The 26,840-nt window shown below is 41.2% G+C and overlaps 1 protein-coding gene across 4 annotated transcripts in view; it reads right to left on the minus strand.

Moving 5' to 3' along the window:
• The window catches only part of thsd7ba (thrombospondin, type I, domain containing 7Ba), a 292,455-nt gene that overhangs the window by 240,011 nt on the left and 25,604 nt on the right, over positions 1–26,840 (minus strand). For all 4 annotated transcript variants that reach the window (XM_034289054.1, XM_029115860.2, XM_029115859.2 and 1 more), the window contains exon 3: positions 503–1,319. In XM_034289054.1, coding sequence (XP_034144945.1) covers positions 503–1,319 — 817 coding nt within the window. The remainder of the gene's footprint in view (positions 1–502; positions 1,320–26,840) is intronic.

The raw sequence follows: 26,840 nt of genomic DNA on the forward strand, positions 1-26,840 counted from the left end.
ATTGTGTTGCCTACAGAACTAGACTGAGAGACCATTTAAAGGCCTTTGCAGGTGTTTTGAGTTAATTAGCTGATTAGAGTGTGGCACCAGGTGTCTTCAATATTGAACCTTTTCACAATATTCTAATTTTCTGAGATACTGAATTTGGGGTTTTCATTAGTTGTCAGTTATAATCATAAAAATTTAAAGAAATAAACACTTGAAATATATCAGTCTGTGTGGAATGAATGTATAAATTATACAAGTTTCAGTATTTGAATGGAATTACTGAAATAAATAAACGTTTTGATGATATTCTAATTTTATGACCAGCACCTGTAAGAGAGTTTCATGGCTGGGGTCATATAAGCGAGCTTCAGAGCAGGGATGATACAAGAGAGTTTCATGGCCTGGATCATAGAATGGAAGCTTCCGATCAGGGCTTATAAAAGGGAGCTTTAGAGCAGGACTGATAAAAGAGAGCCTAATACAAGGAATTTTCATAGCTGGTAGGGTTTCCTACCTTAGCATGGCGCTCCTCCCGTCACTCCTGGTGCATCGGACCTGCCGTGTTTGGTAACCCAGCTCCATGTCCCAGGACTTTGGGTGGTGAGGTACGTGGTGCAAGCTTTGGGTGTGTTGCTTCACTAAGTTATCCTTAGAACTGGAGCTAAAATCCAGCATGGTCCTGCCACTTTGCCAGACCACCTTATCCTGTGGTTGCCAACAGTCACTCCAAGGCCCCACTTTCAGGCTGTACTGATGCTGTTCTCCTGGAGGGCAGGGCAGCGGGTTGGAACAGGGCCTGGTATGTGTCAAGTTGGGGCAGTCTGCACCCCCATACATGGGCGTGGCCAGGACATCTCTAGTCCGATGCTGAAGCCCTGTCCCACAAGTCTTACTGCAGGAGGACCAATAGGAGAAGTCAGACACCACACAGTCCTGTGGACATGGGATGAGACACGCCTGTTCCATCTCGGGCTTATGAGAAAAGAACTCACAGATGCGCGACATTACCGAAGTGCGGTTGGATGTTCTAACACACTGTACTGAACGTCTCTGAATGCCGTGTTGAGCTGTAATGCACTCTCCCGTCCTCAGTTTCACCTGGTTGTGGGGAAATGGGATCAGGACACAGGTGGCCCAATCAGACACCTCCCACTCAAACAGGTCCTGGTGCCACTCACACACCTTGAAGCAGGGTCGCTGGCTTTCTGGCTGCTCTGCATGGGGGCAGTTGGAGTGGTGGCTGGTCCAGCCTTCTGAGTGAACACACCATAATGTCCTGGTCTGGACCCCTCCAGAACCACACTCTTCCCCCAGGCACCTTCCCCACTGACCTGCAAGAAACACAACACATGATTTAATTCCTGATTCATTTCTTGATGTCAATGATTAATTTTATTTTCCAGCCTTTCAAATTAATGATGAGAAATTATTTAAAAACAAAGTGGTCAATGGAACTCAACCCAAACAATCAAAATCAGTGTTGGTGATTAACTAAGGAACTGAATGAAATGCAGGCCTAACTATCACAGGGACTGAATATCATACATGCCTAACAACCACAGAAACTGAATGAAATACAGGCCTAACTACGTATAGATTAATGAAATACAGGCCTAACTACATATAGATTAATGAAATACAGATCGAATACGGTACAGACTTAATACGGGAAGCTACAGACTGTGGGCTCTGTTTGGAAACACGATGGATTGATCTTGTATAAAAATGGGATGGTCACAAACAACACAGATTGGCCTCATCTTCACTGTTTCATAACTATTAAGTCCCTGGCCAGCCAAGAGCCATTACCCTGCTGTTCTAATCAGCCGGTATTCAGGCATTCATTACTATGTTAAGCTGCCACATAATGAAAGAAAACAGTTTTGAAAAAGTATTGATCAGTAACATGTCTAACTGTAACACTTTATTTTGAGAGTCCCAAAAGTGTGCTGTAGATGCTCAACAGATAGTCAGCAGACAATCTGCAACAATTGAACTATTTACTAACCTTATTCTATCCCTAAACTTAACCCTTACCCTTAACCTAATTCTAAACATAACCCTAACCAGTTGTTCGTCAATCTATAGATTGTTGAAAGTTTGTTGATACTATGACTATCTATAGAACATCTACAGGTGGAAATTGAGACTCACAAAATAAAGTGAAACCTGTCTAACCAGGTTAAACATTTCCATATTTGTTTTTTCCATCTTACTAGCCAGAGAAGTATATCTTCCTTGGCATATATTTAAGGTCATTTGATGATATTTACAGATGCATTGTTATTAAGATTGTTTTATGTAGAATTACTATAGTCATCCTGAAATGATCTTTGATACTCCTAATAGAAGTTCATTAAGAGAAAGAATATTTTGACACCAATAGATGCTGACTGTAAACTAACAGATGGATCAAACTGATGGAACCGTGGTCTACAGATATATAGTGGTAAGATGATATTCCTAATGCACTGATCAACATGGAAACATGGATTCCAAACTGCTGTTTTCTGCTTGAGGCGACAATATTTCAAAGTGCTGAATTGTTTCATAGTTCATCAGAGCATATAATTGACTTTATTCTCCCAGCATTGCCATACCAATGGAGATTTTCGCTGTGGCTCATTTAGTTAGAATTATTGTATCCTTCACACACTTCATTTTCAGAACAGATGCAGCCCAACACAACAGTAGAACAAGGCTCTACATGAAAGTCCAGTACTGTCCATACAGTATAGTCACCAGCAGGAAGTCCTATTATCTATGAAGTAGGCCTACATTCAAAAGCAAGAAGTAATATCTTTAATATACAATCAAAAGCAGGAAGTACTGTTGTCTATAGAGGCACCAGCAGGAAGTCTGATCTGATGTGCATATTTATCTGGTGGCATCTACAGATCAGAGTCAGAGTAGCCTTTCAACCAAAGCTCTCCTGCTGGTGACAGAAAGGGAAGGAGTGAAAGTAAATATGTGCATATTTTTACAACACTGGAATATAACATTCACAATAACGTTATCCTCTTAAAAAAATGGTGTATGACGTTTACATGGAATTGCATGCATCGGTCCTCCTTTCTCTCTCCGTCCTCCTCTTTCTCTCTGAGCCTGTAAATAGTCAAGATCATGATCTCTGAGTCTGTACATAGTCAAGGCCTTGATCACTGAGTCTGTACATAGTCAAGGCCTTGATCACTGAGCCTGTACATAGTCAAGATCCTGATCACTGTGTCTGAACAGTCAAGGCCATGATCACTGAACCTATACATAGTCAAGGCCCTCATCACTGGCTCTGTACATAGGAAAGGCCATGATTACTGAGTCTGTACATAGTCAAGACCCTCATCACTGAGTCTGTACATAGTCAAGAACATGATCACTGAGTCTGAGCATAGTCAAGACCATGATAATTAAGTCTGTACATAGTCAAGACCATAATCACTGAGTCTGTACATAGTAAAGGCCGTGATCACTGAGTTTGTACAGTCAAGACCATGATCACTGAATCTACAGTGGGAAGAACAAGTATTTGATTCACTGCCAATTTTGAAGGTTTTCCCACTTACAAAGCATGTAGAAGTCATAGGTACTCTTCAACTGTGAGTGGCGGAATCTAAAACAAAAATCCAGAAAATCTGATTTTATGATTTTTAAGTAATTAATTTGCATTTTATTGCATGACATTAGTATTTGATACATCAGAAAAGCAGAACTTAATATTTGGTACAGAAACTTTTTTTTGCAATTACAGAGATCCTACGTTTCCTGTAGTTCTTGACCAGGTTTACACACACTGCAGCAGGGATTTTGGCCTACTCCTTGGCCCACTCCTCCAGCTGTCGCTGGGCAACAAGAATTTTCAGCTCCCTCCAAAGATTTTCTATTGGATTCAGGTCTGGAGACTGGTTAGGCCACTCCAGGACCTTGAGATGCTTCTTATGGAGCCACTCCTTAGTTGCCCTGGCTGTGTGTTTCGGGTCGTTGTCATGCTGGAAGACCCAGCCACGACCAATCTTCAATGCTCTTATTGAGGGAAGGAGGTTGAAGAGGACTGGCCACCCTTCAGAGCCTGGTTCCTCTCAAGGTTTCTTCCTTATGATTGACCCTTTTAGGAAATGTATCCTAGCCACTTTGCCTCAACAATGTTGTTGCATTCTCCTTGGGGTTTCAGGCTGGGTGTTTTGTAACAGCACTTAGTGACAACTGCTGATGTAAAAAGGGCATCATAAAATAAATGTGATTGATTGATTTGATTGATTAATAATGTTAGGTGATTCAGGAATGGTTTTGTGCCATTCCCTGATTCCTGACCCTTGACCTGGCCCATAATATCCATAATATATAATTACATAATATCCAGCCAGAAGAGGACTGGTCACCTCTCCGAGCCAGGATCCTCTCTAGGTTTCTTCCTAAATTTTGTCCCTTTTAGGGATTTTCATTATGAAGGCAGAAGGTCAATGACCGCCATCCCTATGAGCATGTTGTCCCTCCTACAGCTCATGGACAAGCCATGTCATGACATCACTAGTGACCAATGTCAGGGTTGGATTTGCCATGCCAAAATTTTCTTCCTGCAGTGCACGAAAAATTACGATAGCCACTGTGTCGTGGACAAGATATCATGACCAAATGCTCAAGATGCAAATTAGTGTAGTGTATGCTAAACATTGCCGTTTCTTTTCTTTCTTTCTGATAGTATTACTTACAATTGATTAGACAAAAAACATGTTGCAATTAAAGTTACTTTTTATCAAGGATTGTAGAAGATGTTTTCACTGATCACATTTTGGATCGTGGGATAGAAATTATGGAAATTGTTTTCTGTCAGTTGTGGTGGGTAATGTACAGTTAGGTGTTTTGCAAAAACTGTGAAATAAACTGACAGATTACCTTTTGCCCTTCAAGGAGGCATTTTGGATCATGTCTTACATTATTTGGTCTTGGACAGTCTTGGGACGCTGTGTAAAATGCTAATATTAACAGAATGCAATAATGTGCAAATCACTTATCCCTATATTTAATTGAAAATAGTACAAAGACAACATATCAAATGTTGAAACTGCGAAATGTTATTGGTTTTGGAAAAATACATGACCATTTTGAGTTTGATGCCAGCAACATGTTTAAACATTTTTGGGACAGGGTCATGTTTATCATTGTGTTGCATCACCTCTTTATTTAATAATACTCTGTAAGCATTTGCAAACTGAGGAGACCAATTGCTGTAGTTTTTAAAGTTAAATGTATTCCAATTTCTTTTGATACAGGATTTCAGCTGCTAAACAGTTCAGGGTCTCTTTTGTCGTATATTTTCGTTTCATAATGCCCAATGTTTTCAATGGGTGACAGGTCTGGCCAGTTTAGCAGCCAGACTTTTTTACTATGGAGTCAAGCTGTTGTGACACGTGCAGAATGTGGTTTGGCATTGTCTTGCTGAAATAAGCAAGGCCTTCCCTATAAAGATGTTGTCTATACAGGTTTTGGAGCATATGTTGCTCCATAACCTGTATATATTGTTCAGCATTAATGGTTCCTTCACAGATGTGCAAGTCACCCATGCCATGTGCACAAATGCACCCCCATACCATCATGGATGCTCGCTTTGAACTGTGTGCTGATTACAAGCTGGATGGTCCCTCTCCTCTTTTGTCCTGGAAGATGTGACATCCATGATTCCCAAAAATAATTTCAAATTTGTCATACCACAGGTCAGTATTAAACATTTCCTCAGTCCATTTTAAACAAGCTCAGGTTCAGAGAAGGCAGCAGCGGTTCTGGATAATTTTTGTTTTTTTGCATGATAGAGATTTAACTTTTAATTTGTGGATGCAGCGACGTACTGTGTTCACAGACAATGGTTTTCCTCAAACCAGGCAGTGATTTCCACTACAGAATCGTGTTCCGCCTGAGGGAAGACTTCTCTACAGAGAGTTTACCACAAAGTGCAAACCATTCATAAGCCTCAAGAATAGAAAGGCCAGATTAGACATTGCCAAAAAACATCTAAAAAAGCCAGCCCAGTTCTGGAACAGCATTCTTTGGACAGACTAAGATCAACCTGTATCAGATTGATGGGAAGAAAAAAGTATGGAGAAGGCTTGGAACGGCTCATGATCCGAAGCATACCAGATCATATATAAAACACGGTGGAGGCAATGTGATGGCATGGGCATGCATGGCTTCCAATGACACTTGGTCACTAGTGTTTATTGATGATGTGAAAGAACACAGAAGTAGCCGGATGAATTCTGAAGTGTATAGGGATATATTGTCTGCTCAGATTCAGCCAAATTCATCTACAAACCCGATTCCAAAAAAGTTGGGACACTGTACAAATTGTGAGTAAAAAAGGAATGGAATAATTTACAAATCTCCAACTTATATTTAATTCACAATAGAATATAGATAACATATTGAATGTTGAAAGTGAGACATTTTGTAATGTCATGCCAAATATTGGCTCATTTTGGATTTCATGAGAGCTACACATTCCAAAAAAGTTGGGACAGGTAGCAAAAGGTTAAATGTACAGGTAAGGAACAGCTGGAGGACCAATTTGTAACATATTATGTCAATTGGCAACATGATTGGGTATAAAAAGAGCCTCTCAGAGTGGCAGTGTCTCTAAGAAGTCAAGATGGGCAGAGGATCACCAATTCCCCCAATGCTGCGGCGAAAAATAGTGGAGCAATATCAGAAAGGAGTTTCTCAGAAAAATTGCAAAGAGTTTGAAGTTATCATCATCTACAATGCATAATATCATCCAAAGATTCAGAGAATCTGGAACAATCTCTGTACGTAAGGGTCAAGGCCGGAAAACCATACTGGATGCCCGTGATCTTCGGGCCCTCAGACGGCACTGGATCACATACAGGAATGATACTGTAATGGAAATCACAACATGGGCTCAAGAATACTTCCAGGAAACATTGTTGGTGAACACAATCCACCGTGCCATTCGCCGTTGCCGGCTAAAACTCTATAGGTCAAAAAAGAAGCCGTATCTAAACAGGATCCGGAAGCGCAGGCGTTTTCTATGGGCCAAGGATCATTTAAAATGGACTGTGGCAAAGTGGAAAAGTGTTCTGTAGTCAGACGAATCAAAATTTGAAGTTCATTTTGGAAAATGAAGACCCCGGGGAAGACCTAGGACATGCTGGAGGGACTATATCTCCCGGCTGGCCTGGGAACGCCTCTGTGTCTGGGGAGAGGGAAGTCTGGGCATCCCTGCTTAGACTGCTGCCCCCGCGACCCGGCCCCGGATAAGCGGAAGATGATGGAAAACTGGGACGCCATGTCATCCAGACTAAAGAGGACAAGGACAACCCAAGTTGTTATCAGCGCTCAGTTCAGAAGCCTGAATCTGTTGGTATGGGGTTGCATGAGTACATGTGGCATGGGCAGCCTACACATCTGGAAAGTCACCATTAATGCTGACAGTTATATCCAAGTTCTAGAACAACATATGCTCCCATCCAGACATAGTCTCTTTCAGGGAAGACCTTGCATTTTCCAACATGACAATGCCAGACTACATACTGCATCAATTACAATGTCATGGCTGCATAGAAGAAGGATCCGGGTACTGAAATGGCCAGCCTGCAGTCCAGATCTTTCACCCATAGAAAACATTTGGCGCATCATAAAGAGGAAGGTGCGACAAAGAAGACCTAAGACAGTTGAGCAACTAGAAGCCTGTATTAGACAAGAATGGGACAACATTCCTATTCATAAACTTGAGCAACTTGTCTCATCAGTCCCAAGACGTTTGCAGTCTGTTATAAAAAGAAGAGGTGATGCCACACAGTGGTAAACATGGCCTTGTCCCACTTTTTTGAGATGTGTTGATACCATGAAATTTAAAATCAACTTACATTTTCTCAGTTTAAACATTTGATATGTCATCTATATTCTGAATAATATATAAAAATTTGAAACTTCCACATCATTGCATTCTGTGTTTATTCACAATTGTACAGTGTCAACTTTTTTGGAATCGGGTTTGTAATTTGATTGGATGGCGCTTCACTTTACAGATAGACAATGACCCAAAACACACAAAGCAATCCAGGAGTTGCAAAGAAGTGGAATATTCTGCAATGGCCGAGTCAACCAACCTTTCAATTTGATCGAGCATGCATTTTACTTGCTGAATACTAAACTTAAGGCATAAAAACCCAAGAACAAACAACTATTGAAGACCGCTGCCGTAAAGGCAAGCATCACAAAGGAGGAAACCCAGCATGTGGTAATGCCCATGCATTCTGTCCTTCAAGCAGTCACTGCCTGAAAAGGATTCCCAACTAAGTATTAAAAATCTACTTTTTATTTATGATTGTGTTAATTTGTCCAATTACATTTGAGCCCCTTTAAATACGGGGACTGTATATAAAAATGGTTGTAATTCCTAAACATTTCATATAATATTTTTGATTAACCCCTTGAATAAAAGCTGAAAGTCTGCACTTGAATTGCATCTTGGTTGTTTCATTTGAAATCCATTGTGGTGGTGTACAGAGCCAAAATTATTAAAATTGTGTCAGTGTCCAAATATTTCCAAACTTGTATATAGAGACTATTTACCTTTTATTTTACCGTTTTCCGTCATAATCCACCAAAAGCACACACCACTTGGCGTTGGTACCCAGGCAACCACTAATGGTGCCTAGGCGCTAATCACCCCTCACTGAATGAATGACGTCAATGGATGAATGGGTGATACTCCCAGATAAAAGGTCATTTTGGTCTAATCAATATGGAGTGAGACCATGCCACGCAACCGCTTTGGAGAAATTTTGTGACACGATTATGCTTGGATGTTTTCTGCAATCTCAGATATCTCGCAAAGTTTTGTGACGAATTGTATTGCTTGTTACAAGCCAGGAGAGTACATTACTGTTGATGAGCAACTGTCCCCAACAATAGCTTGGTGCCATTTTCCCATTACATGGCCAACAAACCTGACAAGTTTGGTATCAAATTTTGGTTAGCTGCTGATGTCATGAAGTACATGCCCAATGGCTTTCATACTTGGGGAAAGATGAAACCAGGTCAGCGGGTGAGTGAATCCATTTTAATTCTATAAATAGGCTGTACCCTATGTGTTATTCATCTTTTGATATTTATCATGTTTATCAGGCAACTGTGCTTTAGGCCTATGTTCGGCTATTTATGAGTATATCCCTTGATCGTCGTAAACCTTTTTGATAATGTCTCTTATTTTACATTATCCAAACCCAATTCAAATAGATTTATCTTTGAATAATTTGAGTATTGTTTAATTTTAATTTTGTACATTTGTAGGGCCAAATAAACAAATGAAAATAAAATGTCTTGGTTCTTCATATAGTTTTCTAAATCATTTTTGTTTGTTTTGATAAGACCTTCAGTACTAACTTTATTTCATTCTTCAAACTGATTTAACATTTAAAAGCAAACAAATTGTGTATTTCTTATTTTTTTATGTATTCTACATAGTTTGATAACCACTCAGTAGATGAAATGATGCTCTGCGGAGGAGAATGTCCATGCTAATAAGAACAATTTGTATGCTAATGATGCCAAACAGCGTTGGCTTTAGTGGATACTGGGGGTCTGAAAGGCCTGAAAGGTTGTAGGGTTAATGCCCAATTGTGATATTGACATGTTGCCAATTAACCTAATAAGTTGTGTGATATTCCGCCAGGTTTAGTTTTTTAGCGATACACAACTTTTCAATTTTTTTGGTGCCTCTATCCCAACTTTTTTGAAACATGTCGCTGGCATCTAATTCAAAGTGGGCATATATTTTTCAAGAAACAATATAATGTCTCAGTTATATTTTGATATGTTGTCTTTGTACTATATTCTATTGAATATTGGGTTTAAATTATTTGCACCACAATTGCATTGTTTTTATTTACACTGTACCCAGTGTCCCAATTTTTTGGAAAGTTGTGATGTACATTTTAAGTTGTACATTTGGGTCTGCTTCTTTTAACAAAGCTACCTACAGTACCAGTCCAAAGTTGGGATACACCTACTCATTCAAGGTTTATTCATTTTTACTATTTTCCATAATAATAATTTCCATAATAATAATGAAGACAGTTCCTCCCAATCACGCCCCTCCAGGTGTCACTGTCGTTGCCCACGTGGGCGTTGAAGTCCCCCAGTAGAACAATAGAGTCCCCAGTCGGAGCACTTTCCAGCACCCCTCCCAGAGACTCCAAGAAGGTCGGGTACTCTGCACTGCCGTTCGGCCCGTAGGCACAAACAACAGTGAGAGACCTATCCCCGACCCGTAGGCGCAGGGAAACGACCCTCTCGTTCACCGGGGTAAACTCCAACACATGGCGCCAGCCCGCCGCCTCTCACCATGGGCAACTCCAGAGTGGTAAAGAGTCCATCCTCTCTCAAGGAGTGTGGTTCCAGAGCCCAAGCCGTGCGTAGAGGTGATCCCGACTACCTCTAATCGGAACCTCTCAACCTCACGCACTAACTCAGGCTCCTTCCCCGCCAGCGAGGTGACATTCCACGTCCCTAGAGCTAGTTTCCGTGTCCAGAGATCGGGTTGTCTAGGCCCCTGCCTTCGACTGCCGCCCAATCCTCTTTGCACCGGCCCCTTATGGTCCCTCCTGTGGGTGGTGAGCCCACGGGAGGGCGGCCCCACGTCGCCCGTTCGGGCTGAGCCCGGCCGGGCCCCATGGGGGAAGGCCCGGCCACCAGGCGCTCGCATACGAGCCCCAACCCCGGGCCTGGCTCCAGGGTGGGGCCCCGGCTGCGCCATACCGGGCGACGTCACGGTACTCATAATTTTATTCATCATTAAGGGGGTTTTGAACCGCTCTTAGTCTGACCCGTCGCCTAAGACCTGTTTGCCTTGGGAGACCCTACCAGGGGCATATAGCCCCAGACAACATAGCTCCTAGGGTCACTCGGGTACTCAAACCCCTCCACCATGTTAAGGTGGCAGTTCTTCCTGGCTGTGCCGGGTGATATCTTTTTCGGATGCCTCCGGGATGCCTTCCTGGGAAGGTGTTCCGGTCCCGTCCCACCGGGAGGAGACCCCGGGGAAGACCTAGGACACGCTGGAGGGACTATGTCTCCCGGCTGGCCTGGGAACGCCTCGGTGTCCCCCCGGAAGAGCTGGAGGAAGTGTCTGGGGAGAGGGAAGTCTGGAACTATGAAATAACATATGAAATCATGTAGCAAACAAAAAAGTGTTAAAAACTATCAAAATAAATGTATATTTTAGATTCCTCAAAGTTTTTGCCTTGATGACACCTCTGCAAGCTCCTGGCATTCTCTGAACCAGCTTCCTCCTCAACATCACTTGCATAATCAACATATTTTTATATTGTATTTATATTTGGACTTGTAGATGTAATATGCCCGGCAAAACAAACTTCCCTAAACATTTTATAATTTATTACAGTAATTTCCCTGCTGGGGAGAGGGAAGTCTGGGCATCCCTGCTTAGACTGCTGCCCCCGCGACCCGGCCCCGGATAAGCGGAAGAAGATGGATGGACAGTCATTTCAACAATGACAAATTAATATCTCTACATTTTTGTTTGAACATAGTGTAAAGTACATTTTTAAAATGCCATGGACTTCAAAGAGTGCAAATTCTGGCCATATCCATGACCAGTCTTTCTGGTTAGGGAAGAATGGGCTATACTGGAACACAATACAGTACCAATAGCATATTTAACTGCTGCTTTGTTTAAACATTCCTTTAAAGTTTTGTATTCCTATATTTTCATTAAATACATCTGCTATTTGTTTGTTTGTGTGTTGTGAATATGTAATGTGTGGTCACAGAACCATATCGTTTCCCTAGAGGGAAGCTTCGATGCAGCTTCTACATCTTACGTTAATGAATCAGCTTTAGGGTGCTCCAATCTAACAGGCTAAATTAGCATTAGGAAGCAATAGTACTAATATCCCAAGTAAAATTCCATCTTATATTTGTATTCAACCTCCCAGGCTAAACTACGCACAGCTTCCAATGCCTGATTTCCTCTAGTGTGTCTATCAACTGAGAACTATTTCCATATGTTTCTGAACACTTGAAAACCTCACATGTTTTGCTTTGAATGTCTGCTATGCAATCAATGTACTTCCTTTCACTTCCTTGTTGACTGAAATAAAGATCCAGTAAGGTGGATAATAATTGAGACTGCATAAATATGGATGCTAATTAATGTAGATGAAAAAACTGTTAACTTGTTTTTTCTGCCCTGATGCTAAATATTTAGTACATTTTGTAAGTTAATTTAAAGGATGTTAGAAGTCCTCACTCCATAACCGTAATACAGAGAAAACAGAGGGATTGGTAAACCGTTACTATCCTAGTGCTCTGGTTCTGGAGTACTGCATCTGTCTGTCTGTCAGTCTGTTACTATCCCACTGCTCTGGTTCTGGAGGACTACATCTGTCTGTCTGTTACTATCCCAGTGCTCTGGTTCTGGAGTACTGCATCTGTCTGTCTGTTACTATCCCAGTGCTCTGGTTCTGGAGGACTACATCTGTCTGTCTGTTACTATCCCAGTGCTCTGGTTCTGGAGTACTGCATCTGTCTGTCTGTCAGTCTGTTACTATCCCAGTGCTCTGGTTCTGGAGGACTACATCTGTCTGTCTGTTACTATCCCAGTGCTCTGGTTCTGGAGTACTGCATCTGTCTGTCTGTCAGTCTGTTACTATCCCACTGCTGTGGTTCCAGAGTACTACATCTGTCTGTCTGTTACCATCCCAGTGCTCTGGTTCTGGAGTACTGCATCTGTCTGTCTGTCAGTCTGTTACTATCCCACTGCTCTGGTTCTGGAGTACTGCATCTGTCTGTCTGTTACTATCCCAGTGCTCTGGTTCTGGAGTACTGCATCTGTCTGTCTGTTACTATCCCAGTGCTCTGGTTCTGGAGTACTGCATCTGTCTGTCTGTCAGTCTGTTACTATCCCACTGCTCTGGTTCTGGAGGACTACATCTGTCTGTCTGTTACTATCCCACTGCTCTGGTTCCGGAGTACTGCATCTGTCTGTCTGTCAGTCTGTTACTATCCCACTGCTCTGGTTCCGGAGGACTGCATCTGTCTGTCTGTTACTATCCCACTGCTCTGGTTCTGGAGTACTGCATCTGTCTGTCTGTCAGTCTGTTACTATCCCACTGCTCTGGTTCTGGAGTACTGCATCTGTCTGTCTGTTACTATCCCAGTGCTCTGGTTCTGGAGTACTGCATCTGTCTGTCTGTTACTATCCCAGTGCTCTGGTTCTGGAGTACTGCATCTGTCTGTCTGTCAGTCTGTTACTATCCCAGTGCTCTGGTTCTGGAGGACTACATCTGTCTGTCTGTTACTATCCCACTGCTCTGGTTCCGGAGTACTGCATCTGTCTGTCTGTCAGTCTGTTACTATCCCACTGCTCTGGTTCCGGAGGACTGCATCTGTCTGTCTGTTACTATCCCACTGCTCTGGTTCCGGAGTACTGCATCTGTCTGTCTGTCTGTCTGTTACTATCCCACTGCTGTGGTTCCAGAGTACTGCATCTGTCTGTCTGTTACTATCTCAATGCTGTGGTTCCGGAGTACTGTGTCTGTCTGTCTGTCTGTTACTATCCCACTGCTCTGTTTCCAAAGTACTGCGTCTGTCTGTCTGTCTGTTACTATCCCACTGCTCTGGTTCTGGAGTACTGCATCTATCTGTCTGTCTGTCAATCAATCAATCAATCACATTTATTTATAAAGCCCTTTTAACAACAGCAGTTGTCACAAAGTGCTTTTACAGAGACACCCGGCCTTAGACACCCAGAACAAACAACAGTGGCTAGGAAAAACTCCCTAAGAAGGCCGAATTTTGGAAGAAACCTAGAGAGGACCCAGAGTGGTGACCAGTCCTCTTCTGGCTGTGCCGGGTGATATATTAAGAGTTCAAGCGGAAACATTTATAAAATAATCTGGGCTAAATCCAGAGTCTATTTTAATTTAGACTAGGTCAGAAGTATGACCAGATGGACAAGGACAGGGACAGCAACGGGCCCCCAAAACGAGGTACTCCGCAGGTGTGGACCAGGACCTCATCTCCTCCTAAAGTTTAAAACAGAAAATGAATTCCTCATATCAACAACAAGTTATAGTGGAGAAGGAGAACTAAGTGGGGAAGTAGAACTGACCCAATCCCCCAGCACAATAGTATAGCAGCGTAAAACCTTGGAACTGAGACGGGGGGGTCCGGTGACACTGTGGCCCTACCCGGGGGAGGCCCCGGACAGGGCCCAACAGGCAGGAAATCAATCCACCCACATTGCCAGGCATCAACCAAAGGGACACCCACCAACCGCAACCACCCTGAATGAGGGCCGAGTATTGCCCGCAGAGTACAGCCCAATTGAACAAGTGCACAACTGACAGACAACAACAAGCCAGTGACTCTTCCCCCGAAAGGCATTGGAGGGAGGGCATCCAAATGGCGACGAGAGCCCACCTGGCAAGACAGCAAGGGTGGACAGTATCAAGATTACTGGACACCTTCACGCCCCCGGGTCAGGCTACACCTAATTATAAACCGTGCTGTAGAGATGAGTAGACACTTGAAAGTTTGCACTGAGTTTGCATTTCTAACCTTAATTGTCAGATCATTCCACAGTAGTAGAGCTCTATGAGAAAAGGCCCTGCCTCCGGCTATTTGTTTAGAAATTCTATGTACAATTAAAAGGCCTGCATCTTGCGATCGTAGGTTACGTGTAGGTATGTATGGCTGGATCATTTCAGCGAGGTAAATAGGAGCAAGTCCATGTATTGATTTATAGGTTAACAGTAAAACCTTAAAATCAGCCCTAACCCTAACAGGCAGCCAGTGTAAGGACGCTAGGACAGGAGTAATGTGTTAAAATTGTTTTGTTGTTAGGATTCTAGCAGCCATTGTGAGGGAATTTTCTATAAACTACATATATAATCACATGTTTTATGAATATATCAATATGCATGCGTAATCACACGTTTTAGGGAATATATTAACGAGTGATCCAACAACACTATGAGTTCTTAGATGATGCAGACCACACACACAGACAGAAAGGCCTCAGAAAACATATGGCCTTGAGATTGGGGCAGTTGGTCTTGACGTTCCATAGGGGTTTACCAGTAACTGTGCAACTCAGCAGAACAGCATCTTGTGTCCAGATATTCATGGCCCTGAAATGTTTGACTTTCTGAGTTCAATGAAAGTGTGACCCCAACATGAACCATGAGATCTTCAAGTTAAGTTAAGGACACTCAGGAAGTGATGAGGGGCAAAAAGTAAACTCTGCCCTAAAGGGAACTTCCAAAGAAGGATGGTCAGATGGTGTGATGGTTGGTCAGATGGTGTGATGGTTGGTCAGATGGCGTGATATTTGAAGATTTGGTATAAAGATACAGGGGCAAGAGATAAACCCTGCCTTAAAAGGGACTTCCAAAGGTGATGATCATATGGCGTGATGTTTGAAGATTTTGTATAAAAGCCATGGTCCCGGACTTAGAATTTGGGTGTATCTGCAGAAGGGCTTTAATGTCTGTCATTGTTCTATGAAAGTCTTTTGGATTCACAAGTTCCTGAGTTGAAGTGCTTTTTGTTTTAGTTGTTGTGGACATGGTTTTCCACGACATAATGTGCAGCACTAATTGAAGTTTATTTATTGATTTGTCAGGGTAACCGGAAAGAAGAGCTAGTCTAGAAGTAATCTAGTCTAGAAGTAACGAAAGCATGGATACATTTTTCTGCATCAGTTCTTGATAGAAAGTTTAGAATTTTTGAAATGTTTTGAAGATGAAAATAAATATGTTCTTCAAAGGAGAGGTCAGGGTCAAGGGTAACGGCAGGGTTTTTTACAGTTTTTTGGGATACGACCACACAGCCGTCGAGGTTCACAGTGAGATCTGCTTACAACGCTCTTTGTTTCTTGGGTCCTAAAACAAGCATTTCTGTTTTTCTTGAGTTTAAGAGCAAGAAGTTCTCTGTCATCCACTTCCTAATATCTGAAACGCATGCTTCCAAAGTAGCTAATTTTGGGGCTTCTCCATGCTTCATTGAAATATATAATTGTGTGTCATCAGCATAACAGTGAAAATTTACATTGTGATTTCAGATTACATCGCACAGAGGGAGCATATATATAGTGAGAACAATAATGGGCCCAGAACCGAGCCTTGGGGAACACCAAAGCATACCTTTGACTTGTCAAAGGATATGCCATCCACACTAACAAACTGATATCTTTCAGATAAATAAGATTTTAACCAGGCTAGGACATGTCCACGTAGCCCAATATGGGTTTCCAGTCTCTCTAAGGGAAGGGAGTGATCAATAGTGTCAAAAGCAGCACTAAGATCAAGAAGCAACAGGACGGATGCAGAACCTTTGTCTGAGACCATTAGAAGGTCATTTGTTACCTTCACGAGTGCAGTCTCAGTACTATGATGTCATCTGAAACTGGAGTGCAGCATTTCATAAATGTTATTTGTCTTCAAGAAGGCATTCAGTTGTTGAGAAACACATTTTTCTAAGATTTTTGAGAGGAACGGGAGGTTCGATATTGGTCTATGTTTGTTTAATATGTCGTGATCCAGATTCAATTTTTTTAGAAGTCTTAATTTCCGCTATTTTTAGTGAGTTTGGTACACATCCGGAGGAAAGGGAGCAATTTATTATGTTCAGCATTGGCTGACCTAGCACAGGAAATAGTTCCTTAAGTAATTTTGTTGGAATTGGGTCTAGCTGACAGTTTGTGGGTTTAGTGAATGTGTCGAGCGATACGGTATCAAAAAATTCAAGTGTCCCCATTGACACCTGGTCAGGGAGGTTCAGGACATTTTTAGGACAACTACAATTTTGAGGAACATAACTATTTAAGGAGGAATCAGATATTTGTTTTCTAATGGTGATGATCTTTTCATCAAAGTAGTTAATGTATTCATTACAACTAAAGTGAAGACCCACTTCACTTGTTGAGCTATGCTTTTTTGTTAACTTTGCAACTGTATCAAAGAGACATTTTTGATTGTTTTTGTTCACCTCAATCAGGTTTGAGAAATAAGCTGATCGAGCAGACGTGAGTGATTTTCGGTATTGTAGTGTACTGTCTATCTTGGCTAGTCTGAATACTTCCAACTTGGTGGGTGGAGGCTTGCTTAATTGCTCTAGTATTGTCTGTGTACCAGGGAGCAAGTTTCTTGTTGCATATTTCTTTTATTTTTAGTGGTACAACTGTTTCTAATCAATCAACAACTTTATTCAAGACACAAAGGTCCATAGAGACAACACAATACAAATATATATATAAATATAAAACAATACAAAACATTTAAGAATGGTGCTGATAAGGCATCATTTATAAAACATATACAGGCTTCGAGTCCAGTGTTTCCAAAAGCAAGATGTATACCTTGTGTCACTCTTAGAAACATCAACTATGGACACAATAATCATATTCTTAGACCCTGTCAGTCTGCACATGAATCTATACATAAAATGTCTTAAAACAGCGTTAAAAGTGGGCACATTGTTAGACACAAACATTTCTCTAGCACTACTCCCCCTAGGAATTTTAAGCACAATTCTCAGTGCATCATTGTAAGCCACTTGAAGTTTTTTCATTTTCGATTCTCTAATGTATTTCGCAGTGTTGAGTTTAAATCCTTGATCTAGAATATCTATTTCTAGTGACAGGACTAAATCTAAGGTGTGATTGTGTCAATGTGTTAGACCTGAGACATGTTGGATAAAACCCATTGAGTCAATTATGGCTTCAAAGGCTTTTTGAAGAGGATCATTGGACTTTTCCATATGAATATTGAAATCACCAAAAATTTGAATACTATCTGTCATGACTACAAGGTTAGGGGGGCCTATAAATAGTAGCTATGTAAAACGATTTATCGGCCAGGTTAACTTTCATGAGTAAAACTTCAAAAGAATGAAAATCAGTGATATGTTTGAGAGTAAATATATATTTACTGTCATAAATATTAACAACACCCCCTCCTTTTCGGCATGCACGAGGGATATGATCACTAGTATAGCCAGGAGGAGAGGCCTTATTTGAAGCAATTAATTTATGTTTCACATAAACCAATAACATTTAGTTTATGATCAGAGATTAATTAATTTACGGCAACTGCCTTTGGAGCAAGGGATCTAACATTTAGGAGTCCTATTTTGAGATGCGAGGTGATACAGTCATTTTTATTTTTATTTGTGAACGAGGTAGAGGAAGGCTTTATCTTAATAAGGTTGTTTTTGTTAGCACTACCTTGTTTAACTTTTCTCAGCCTGGAACGAGTCACAGTGGCAATAGGTAAAGCTGTACTACTACTTTGGCTATACTACCGACAGACTCTACTATGCTAGCAGGCTGACTAACAGCCTGCGGCCTGACCTGCACCCTCTCTCATGTTGAGGCTATAGGAGTGAGACTCCTGTCAATGTTCCTAGATAAAAGAAGGGCACCACTCCAGCTAGGATGGAGTCCGTCGCTCCTCAGCAGATCAGGCCTGGCCATATTTCTGGGAGAGTCCCAAAAAGAAAGCCAGTTATCTACAAACTCTACCTCCTGTGATGGCCAGAACTCCGTTTTCAGCCAGCGATTGAGTTGCGCAGGTCTGCTGTAGAGGTCATCACTACCCCTAGGTTGGAGCGGGCCAGAGACAATTACTCGATGCCGACACATCTTTCTAGCTAGTTTACACGCTGATGCAATGTTCTGTTTCATAACCTCTGACTGTTTCATCCTAACGTCGTTGGTGCCAACGTGAATAATAATATCTCTGTACTCTCTATACTTGCCAGTTTTAGACTTCGCTAGCACCAACCCCAGATTTGCGGCTACGTCGGTGGCTCTGTCCCCCGGTAAACAGTGTATGATCGCGGGCTGATTCTTTAGTCTAATACTGCGGGTAATGTAATCACAGATGACTGAAGTTTTTAGTTTTTCAAGGCCACCGGTAGAACATGCCTGCCGATCATTCCCCTCCGAAGACTGCTCGGGCCTTGACTCCGACTCCAGTGGGGAAAACCTGTTGAAAGTCTCAGTTGGATTTAGCAACGATTCAGGTTTAACTGGTCGACGGCATTTCTTCTCAGTGACCAAGAGAAAGTTCTTGCCCAGCTGCAGGAGCTGTGCCAGGGAGCTAACTAGACTATTGTTTCTTCCTGGTGGCACTGACGCAGTTTTTTCTATTTCTAAACTAACAAAATCCTTGCCTGACATTTGCGTCAAAGGCCGAGCCTCTAACTCTGCTATCTTTAAGACAATAGTTCTCCTCCGTGTTGTTGCTACAACAATTTAAGTGATAAGGCATTTTAATGATACTTTGCGTCAGGTGTTCATGGGTGAATAGTTCTGTTAATTATGTCCAAAAAGAGTCCCGGTGTAGTAAAGTTGGGTAAGAGGTCAACAGATAAAAAATATTGTGTTGGTAAAACTCTTAAAGTAGATTTCTGACCAATTAGTTTATATAGAGTAAATTCGAAAAAGTTTGGCAGGTGGCCAGGTCAGTGCTACAGGGCGGGAGTCATTCAGCCAGGTGATGGAGGTCAGTGCTACAGGGCGGGAGTCGTTAAGCCAGGTGATTGAGGTCATTGCTATAGTGAGTCGTTCTGCCAGGTGATGGAGGTCTGCTGTGGCTTTGTACACTTGTCTGGATGTGGTTCTGTCCATCTGTCTGTCAATTGGTCTGCTTCGGCTTAGTACTTGTGTCTGTCTGTGGTTCTATCTGTCTGTCAGTCTGTCAGTCAGTCGGTCAGTTGGTCTGCTTTCCGAATACTCTAAGGTCTCATGATATGAGGGGAGAGAAAGGCTCGCTAGCAGGCAAGTTCAGTGTTTGACTTTATTTCCCAGAGGTGATGTTGAAGGTTTCTCATTAACCATGTTTAGGGACATGGCATGTTATCGCCTCTCATTCCTAATTACAGTTTCCTCTGGTATAGGCAGCAGAAGCAGAGTCTCGTCTGGTTCACCTGGTTCTTTAACTATGCAGCTAACATGTTGTGTGAGAGAAATACACTTAATAAAAATTCCTGGATAACTGTGAAATTGTGTGGATGCAGAAGTAGATGCATAAAAAGTGAAAAGGTCTGATCCAGGAACAAGAGAGGATCAAGAGAGATCTTTTTTATATTGGTTTCTGATCAGGGGCCACTCCATTTCCAATTAGAAGCTAAACCCGTTTCTGATCAGAAACAAATCTCTTTTCTCCAGATTCGTACTGACCTTAACAGAGAGCAAACATTTTGAAATAACTTTTAAGTTATAATAAGATTCTCCACACTAGGTCAAGTACACAGGGTGAGCACACATGTTGATCAACTGTCACATAAGCTAAGTGATCAATGTATTAAGATTGCTATGATATTATTATCTAGTAGAACAAAATACAACTTAAATTGCAACACAGCTACCCTGCTCTTCCCTGCATCAGTCAATTAAACAAAGACACCAGCTAGCTGGTATGAATGCAGTCCTTAACACTGTAAGGTTATCAGCAGAGTAGTTAGGCCTGTATCCCTGTCATCAGCAGAGTAATTAGGCCTGTATCCCTGTAATCAGCAGAGTAGTTAGGCCTGTATCCCTGTCATCAGCAGAGTAGTTAGACCTGTATCCCTGTTATCCCTGTTGTAGTTAGGCCAGTATTCCTGTCATCAACAGAGTAGTTAGGCTAGTATCCCTGTAATCCCTGTTGTAATTAGGCCAGTATCCCTGTTATCAACAGAGTAGTTAGGCCAGTATCCCTGTTATCAGCAGAGTAGTTAGGCCAGTATCCCTGTTATCAGCATAGTAGTTAGGCCTGTATCACCAGAGTCATAACAGGAATGCAAACTGCTGATGGATGACCTTCCTGGTAAAGTGACAGAAGATATGCTTATGCTTAAGTTTTCATGCAACCTGACACTATAAAACAGTTTTGTTTTCAGGTAACCTAACACTATAAAACATAGTTGTGTTTTCAGATAACCTAACACTGTAAAACAGTTGTTTTCAGATAACCTAACACTATAAAACATAGTACAAGCAAATTGTACTATGGTGGGGTTCCAAAAGGCAGTGACAACAGAGAAGATAAAATACTTTCCAGCTACTTATTTAGCAAATGTTGTTATCCTTTATTGCTGCTACCGCATGCAGTTTAAACACAGACAGAGCTGCAACAAAATTTTCTGAAAATCTATTATTTTCTTTTTTTATCCAACTGCTATACAGGGTGAATACAGTGGGAATGTGGTGCGAAATTGGTGGTTTAAGGTAAATCCAACTGCCATACATGGAGAATACAGTGGGAATGTGGTGGGAGATTGGTGGGTTAAGGTAAATCCAACTGTTATACATGGGGAATACAGTGGGAATGTGGTGGGAGATTGGTGGGTTAAGGTAAATCCATCTGTCATACAGGGGGAATACAATGGGAAAGTGGTGGGAGATTGTTGATTTTAGTAAATCCAACTGCCATACAGGGGGAATACAGTGAGAATGTGGTGGGAGATTGATGGTTTTAGCAAATCCATCTGCCATACAGGGGGAATACAGTGGGAATGTGGTGGGAGATTGGTGGTTTTAGTAAATCCAACTGTCATACATGGGGAATACAGTGGGAATGTGGTGGGAGATTGGTGGTTTTAGTAAATCCAACTGTCATACAGGGGGAATACAGTGGGAATGTGGTGGGAGATTGGTGGTTTTAGTAAATCCAACTGTCATACAGGGGGAATACAGTGGGAATGTGGTGGGAGATTGGTGGTTTTAGTAAATCCAACTGTCATACAGGGGGAATACAGTGGGAATGTGGTGGGAGATTGGTGGTTTTAGTAAATCCAACTGCCATACAGGGGGAATACAGTGGGAATGAGGTAGTAGAACTGGAACACATACACATCCTCTCACTTTCACACACCAAGACACCAATCAGAATGTGAACCCACCAGTAACAACAGGGTTAGGGTTAAAGTTATTACATTGATTAGATTAGCATTATTCCCTACATTTATTATGAAACTTCTGACATTTACTGTACATGAAGCCACAGAAGGTCATTGCTGAAAGGGCTGGGTGTTCGCAGAGTGCTGTATAAAAGCATATTCATGGAAAGTTGGAAGTAAAAGAGTGGTAGGAAAAGGTGCAAAAGGGATGACCGCAGCCTTGAGAGGATTGTCCAGCAAAGCTGATTCAAGAACTTGGGGGAGCTTCACAAGGAGTGGACTGAGGCTGGAGTCAGTGCATCAAGAGCCACCACGCACAGACGTGTCCAGGAAATGGGCTACAAGAGTCGCATTCCTAGTGTCAAGCCACTCCTAAACCAGAGACGCATCTTACCTGAGTGATGGAGAAAAATAACTGGACAGTTGCTGAGTGATCCAAAGTCCTCTCTTCAGATTAAATGTTGCATTTCTTTTGGAAATCAAGGTCCCAGAGTCTGGAGGAAGAGTGGAGAGGCACAGAATCCAAGTTGCTTGAAGTCCAGTGTGAAGTTTCCACAGTCAGTGATAATTTGGGGTGCCATGTCATCTGCTTGTGTTGATCCACTGTGTTTTATCAAGTCCAGAATCAATGCAGCCGTCTACCAGGAGATTTTATAGCACTTCATGCATCCATTTGCTCACAAGCTTTATAGAGATGCTGATTTCCTTTTCCAGCAGGTCTTGGCACCTCCCCTCAGTGCCAAAACGACTGGTAACTGGTTTGCTGCCCATGGAATTACTGTGCTTGATTGGCCAGCCAACTTCCCTGACAGTGGATATCACCTGGATCCCACAGTATTGTCAAGAGGAAAATAAGATACATCAGACCAAACAACACAGACGAGCTGAAGGCCACCATCAAAGCATCCTGGGCTTCCATAACACCTCAGCTGTGCCACAGGCTGATTGCCCCCATGCCACGTCGCATTGATGCAGTAATTTGTGCAAAAGGAGCCCTAACCAAATATTGAGTGCATAAATGAACATAGTTAGGAAACCTTTGCAGGTGTTTTGAGTTAATTAGCTGATTAGAGCGCTTTTCAGATCAACTTTTCTATATTATAAATGTTTTATACTAATATTTTGAGATACTGGATTTTAATTTCCATGAGCTGTATGCCATAATCATCAAGATTGAAACATAAAAGTGTTAGGGTTTCACTTTATGGGTAATGAATCTAGAATATATGACACATTCTGATTTGAAATATGGAAAGAAAATGAACTTTTCCATGATATTCAAATTTTTTAGATGCATCTGTATAAATAAAATTGATTATTTACAAAAAGCTTTAAATTATTTTCTTTGCATCTCATTAGTCAAAAATGTTTAAGAATAAATCATATCTTTTTCTCTTATATTTATCATTTACTGGCTCTTTATTTTTCATCACCTGAGTTTTACCATTTCCCCAGTCCTAAACATTTTGTCTGTTTTTCATTCAGCTTTTCCCATTTTCCTCATTACAGTTGTAATAAAAGTTTAATCATTTATGTACCTGCCATATTCATTGTAGCTTATATGATAATGGGAAGGATGTTTCTAAAAGGCCCGGCCGGTATCTGATACACCATTGGCTACTCTTGGTGCATAACAAGCACTACTGGTCTAAGTATTACATTTCACCAATATTCAAATATGACAAATTCTAACATAAATATTAGCTGTCTCAATACCAAAAACGTGTTTTATTTTGACATTATTGGTTGCAGTATTCTCACCACAGCGTTCACTCATTGCAGGCAACTCCCAGGGAAGGTTGAAGGATTCAGAATCAGATGTATATTGGTACATTTATTTCTTACACACTGAAGTTTTGATGAATATAAATGGCTAACTCAATAAATGTCTAAAAGGTAAACAGTCTATGCAATACCACTAATACTCAAAGACACATGGTATCACAACTTCATGAATTCAAGAACTTATTCACATCCTGAAAGCTGTACAGCCCAATAACCTCATAGTGTTGCAAGATATGTTTCATGAATAAAAATAAGATTCTACAAATATTCATATCAATTTGTAATTGAGCAGGTAATTGACAGCTTGAAGGGGGCATCCTCATCTAGTTGGACATGACACTGTGGGATCCAGGTGAAATCCACCGTCATTGATGAAATCCTCATGTAGTTGGACATGACACTGTGGAATCTAGGTGAAATCCACTGTCACTGGGGTGCTACCAGGGTGGTTCTATATTTTGCATGCTGTATAACCTCCTAAAATAAAAAATAAATTGGGCAAAAATAATTTAGTCCAGAATTATTTTTTGTTGTTGAATTGACGTAAGATAAACTCACTGAGAGAATCGTTTAACCAAATAAATAGCCAACAGCCCAATGTCAAAGACAACACCCATTCAAACTAGCTAGCTAATGTTATAGCATTTCGAGTCAGGACTGCTATAATTATAATTATACTGATTAATATTGTTTTTGAATATCATGAAACCATATGTGGGCATATTAAAGTTATATCTAACTTACCTGGATTTTCTATCAAGTAGTATAAGTCTGGACAAGGGTTCCATGGCTGTTGTGTGGGCTTGTTCGAATGGTTCTCTAAGTGACATCGTTGTTCCAGGGCTTTCTTGGCTATTGCATTGGCTGCTTGTTCCAAGGGTTCCCTGGCTATTGGGTGGTAATTGTTCCAGGGGTTCTCTGGGTATTGTGTGGTTATTATTCTGGGGGTTCTCTGGGTATTTTGAGCTCATTGTTCCAGGTTTTCTCTGGGTATTGTGAGGTCATTATTCCAGGGGTTCTCTGGATATTGTGAGGTTATTGTTCCAGGGGTTCTCTGGGTATTGTGTGGTCATAGTGAAGAGCAATTTTGTATTACTTGAAAATCATTATTATGACAAACAGATGACTAGTCAGTGCTATCTTTGTTATGGATGTTTATAGTGTTTATTGCACATGTTGCTATAGTATACAAAAAGCCTTTTGGTTACTATGTGGAAATTAATGAAAAGTTGGTCTTTCATAAGTATTTATTCAGAGTTGGGTCACTGAATCCAAAAGTAATTATCTGAAATGCAGGGATGCCGCCTGGGTCCCCTGAAAATATATCACATCGAGCCCCACCCAATTTACAATCAGTATATAATAAATATTATAATTCACTGCTAGCTAGTACCATTCACGCCTGGTTTGGAGATAGGACCAAGTGCCATTCACGCCTGGTTTGGAGACAGGACCAAGTACCATTCACGCCTGGTTTGGAGACAGGACCAAGTACCATTCACGCCTGGTTTGGAGACAGGACTGAACCATTTCATGTGGAGGGAGGGGTGCGGAATGCACAGAGGCTCTCTGGATGTAAACATTTTGCCAAAAACAAAAAAATAGGATCGGTGGATAGGTTAATCATTTTTGAAAAATGATTAACCTAATGTTCTAATATTATTTTAGGGCCCCTGTCACTCAACGGGCCCTTAGAATCATCCAAACTTTCCCCCCATACAGCGTCAACATAATCATCGTTGTCGATACACTCTACATGTTATATCAAATAATTTCAGTTGTAATGATGATGATTAACAAAGAGAAGAATAGGAATGCCCAGGCGCTGTGACCGATATGGGATGGTGTTGGCCAAAAATTATTTAAATATTTGGGACCATTTAAAACAGCCAAACAATATTGAACAGATTATCAGAGATCACAGATTTTCTTATAAACTCCATCAGACCTTACTACAACACAGCAATGTGTAAAGAAATTATCGAATTCTGAAAAATTATTTATTTCTGATATATTGGTAGTTGATCAAGGTCCTTTTTCCAACATTTGAAAAATGATTTAAATATGAATCCACATAGGACCAGGATTAACATTATCCCAGGCTAAGGACCACTAACCCAGGATAAAGACCACTAACACAGGATAAAGACCACTAACCCAGGATAAGGAACATAAATCCACTGACAAATAACATAAACCTAGGGATAAAGAACATAAACCCAGGGCTAAGGAACATAAACCCATGGATAAAGAACATAAACCCATGGACAAAGAACATAGACCCAGGGCTAAGGAAGATAAACCCATGGATAAAGAACATAGACCCAGGGCTAAGGAACATAAACCCAGGGCTAAGGAACATTAACCCAGACTAAAGATAATATAGAAGAGCTGATCATGTCTTTTTTGTCTCGGACTGAAACAATTAGCCTTTTTAGAAGATGAAACCTTTGCATGCATGTGAGTGTAATAGATTAAAGTCTTCAGGTTGTAGAGGTTTTCCTCACTCTGTTTATCTTGTGATATAAAGAAAACCTGTTAAGACAATAGAACACAGGGTAAACATGTCACGGGATGCCATGAACATTATTTTAGCACTTACTGCATTGTCCTGTTCATCCATGAGTTAACAAGCTATTCAAGAGGTAATCATATAAGCATAGCTGCACATTGGAGAGTGGGTTGTGTGATCTACAGGTTTTAACTACATTAAGAGGCTTGCTCCGTCCTTAGAGGCAGCACATTTAGTTTCTGAAGCATGACAGAACAGACAAGGTTTATGGAAGTTGCTCTGTAATTTGGGACTGATGGAGGCTCCCTACACCAACTGTGGGTTACAAACAATTGCCATAATGAAGGCAATCCAGGAAGAAAGAAAAAATTCAAGAAACAAGGCCTTTACTGCATGGAAACCATTGTACACATAAATGCATAGCGTCCCATATCTATTTTAATACCTAATTTAATATTTCTTATCTGCACTGAAGAAAGACATTTGTATGAAGGACATTAATTTTTCAGACATCCCCTCAAGGAAAGAAATGTATGTAATACATTTCTGGTTAAGATTAGGATTTGGAAAGGTTTAAGCTAAAGAGTTATAAGCTAATATTAAGGCTAACACAAGAGAGAGAAAGTATATACAG

Source organism: Esox lucius, chromosome 20 (assembly GCF_011004845.1).
Source record: "Esox lucius isolate fEsoLuc1 chromosome 20, fEsoLuc1.pri, whole genome shotgun sequence".
NCBI classification, from domain to species: Eukaryota; Metazoa; Chordata; class Actinopteri; order Esociformes; family Esocidae; genus Esox; species Esox lucius.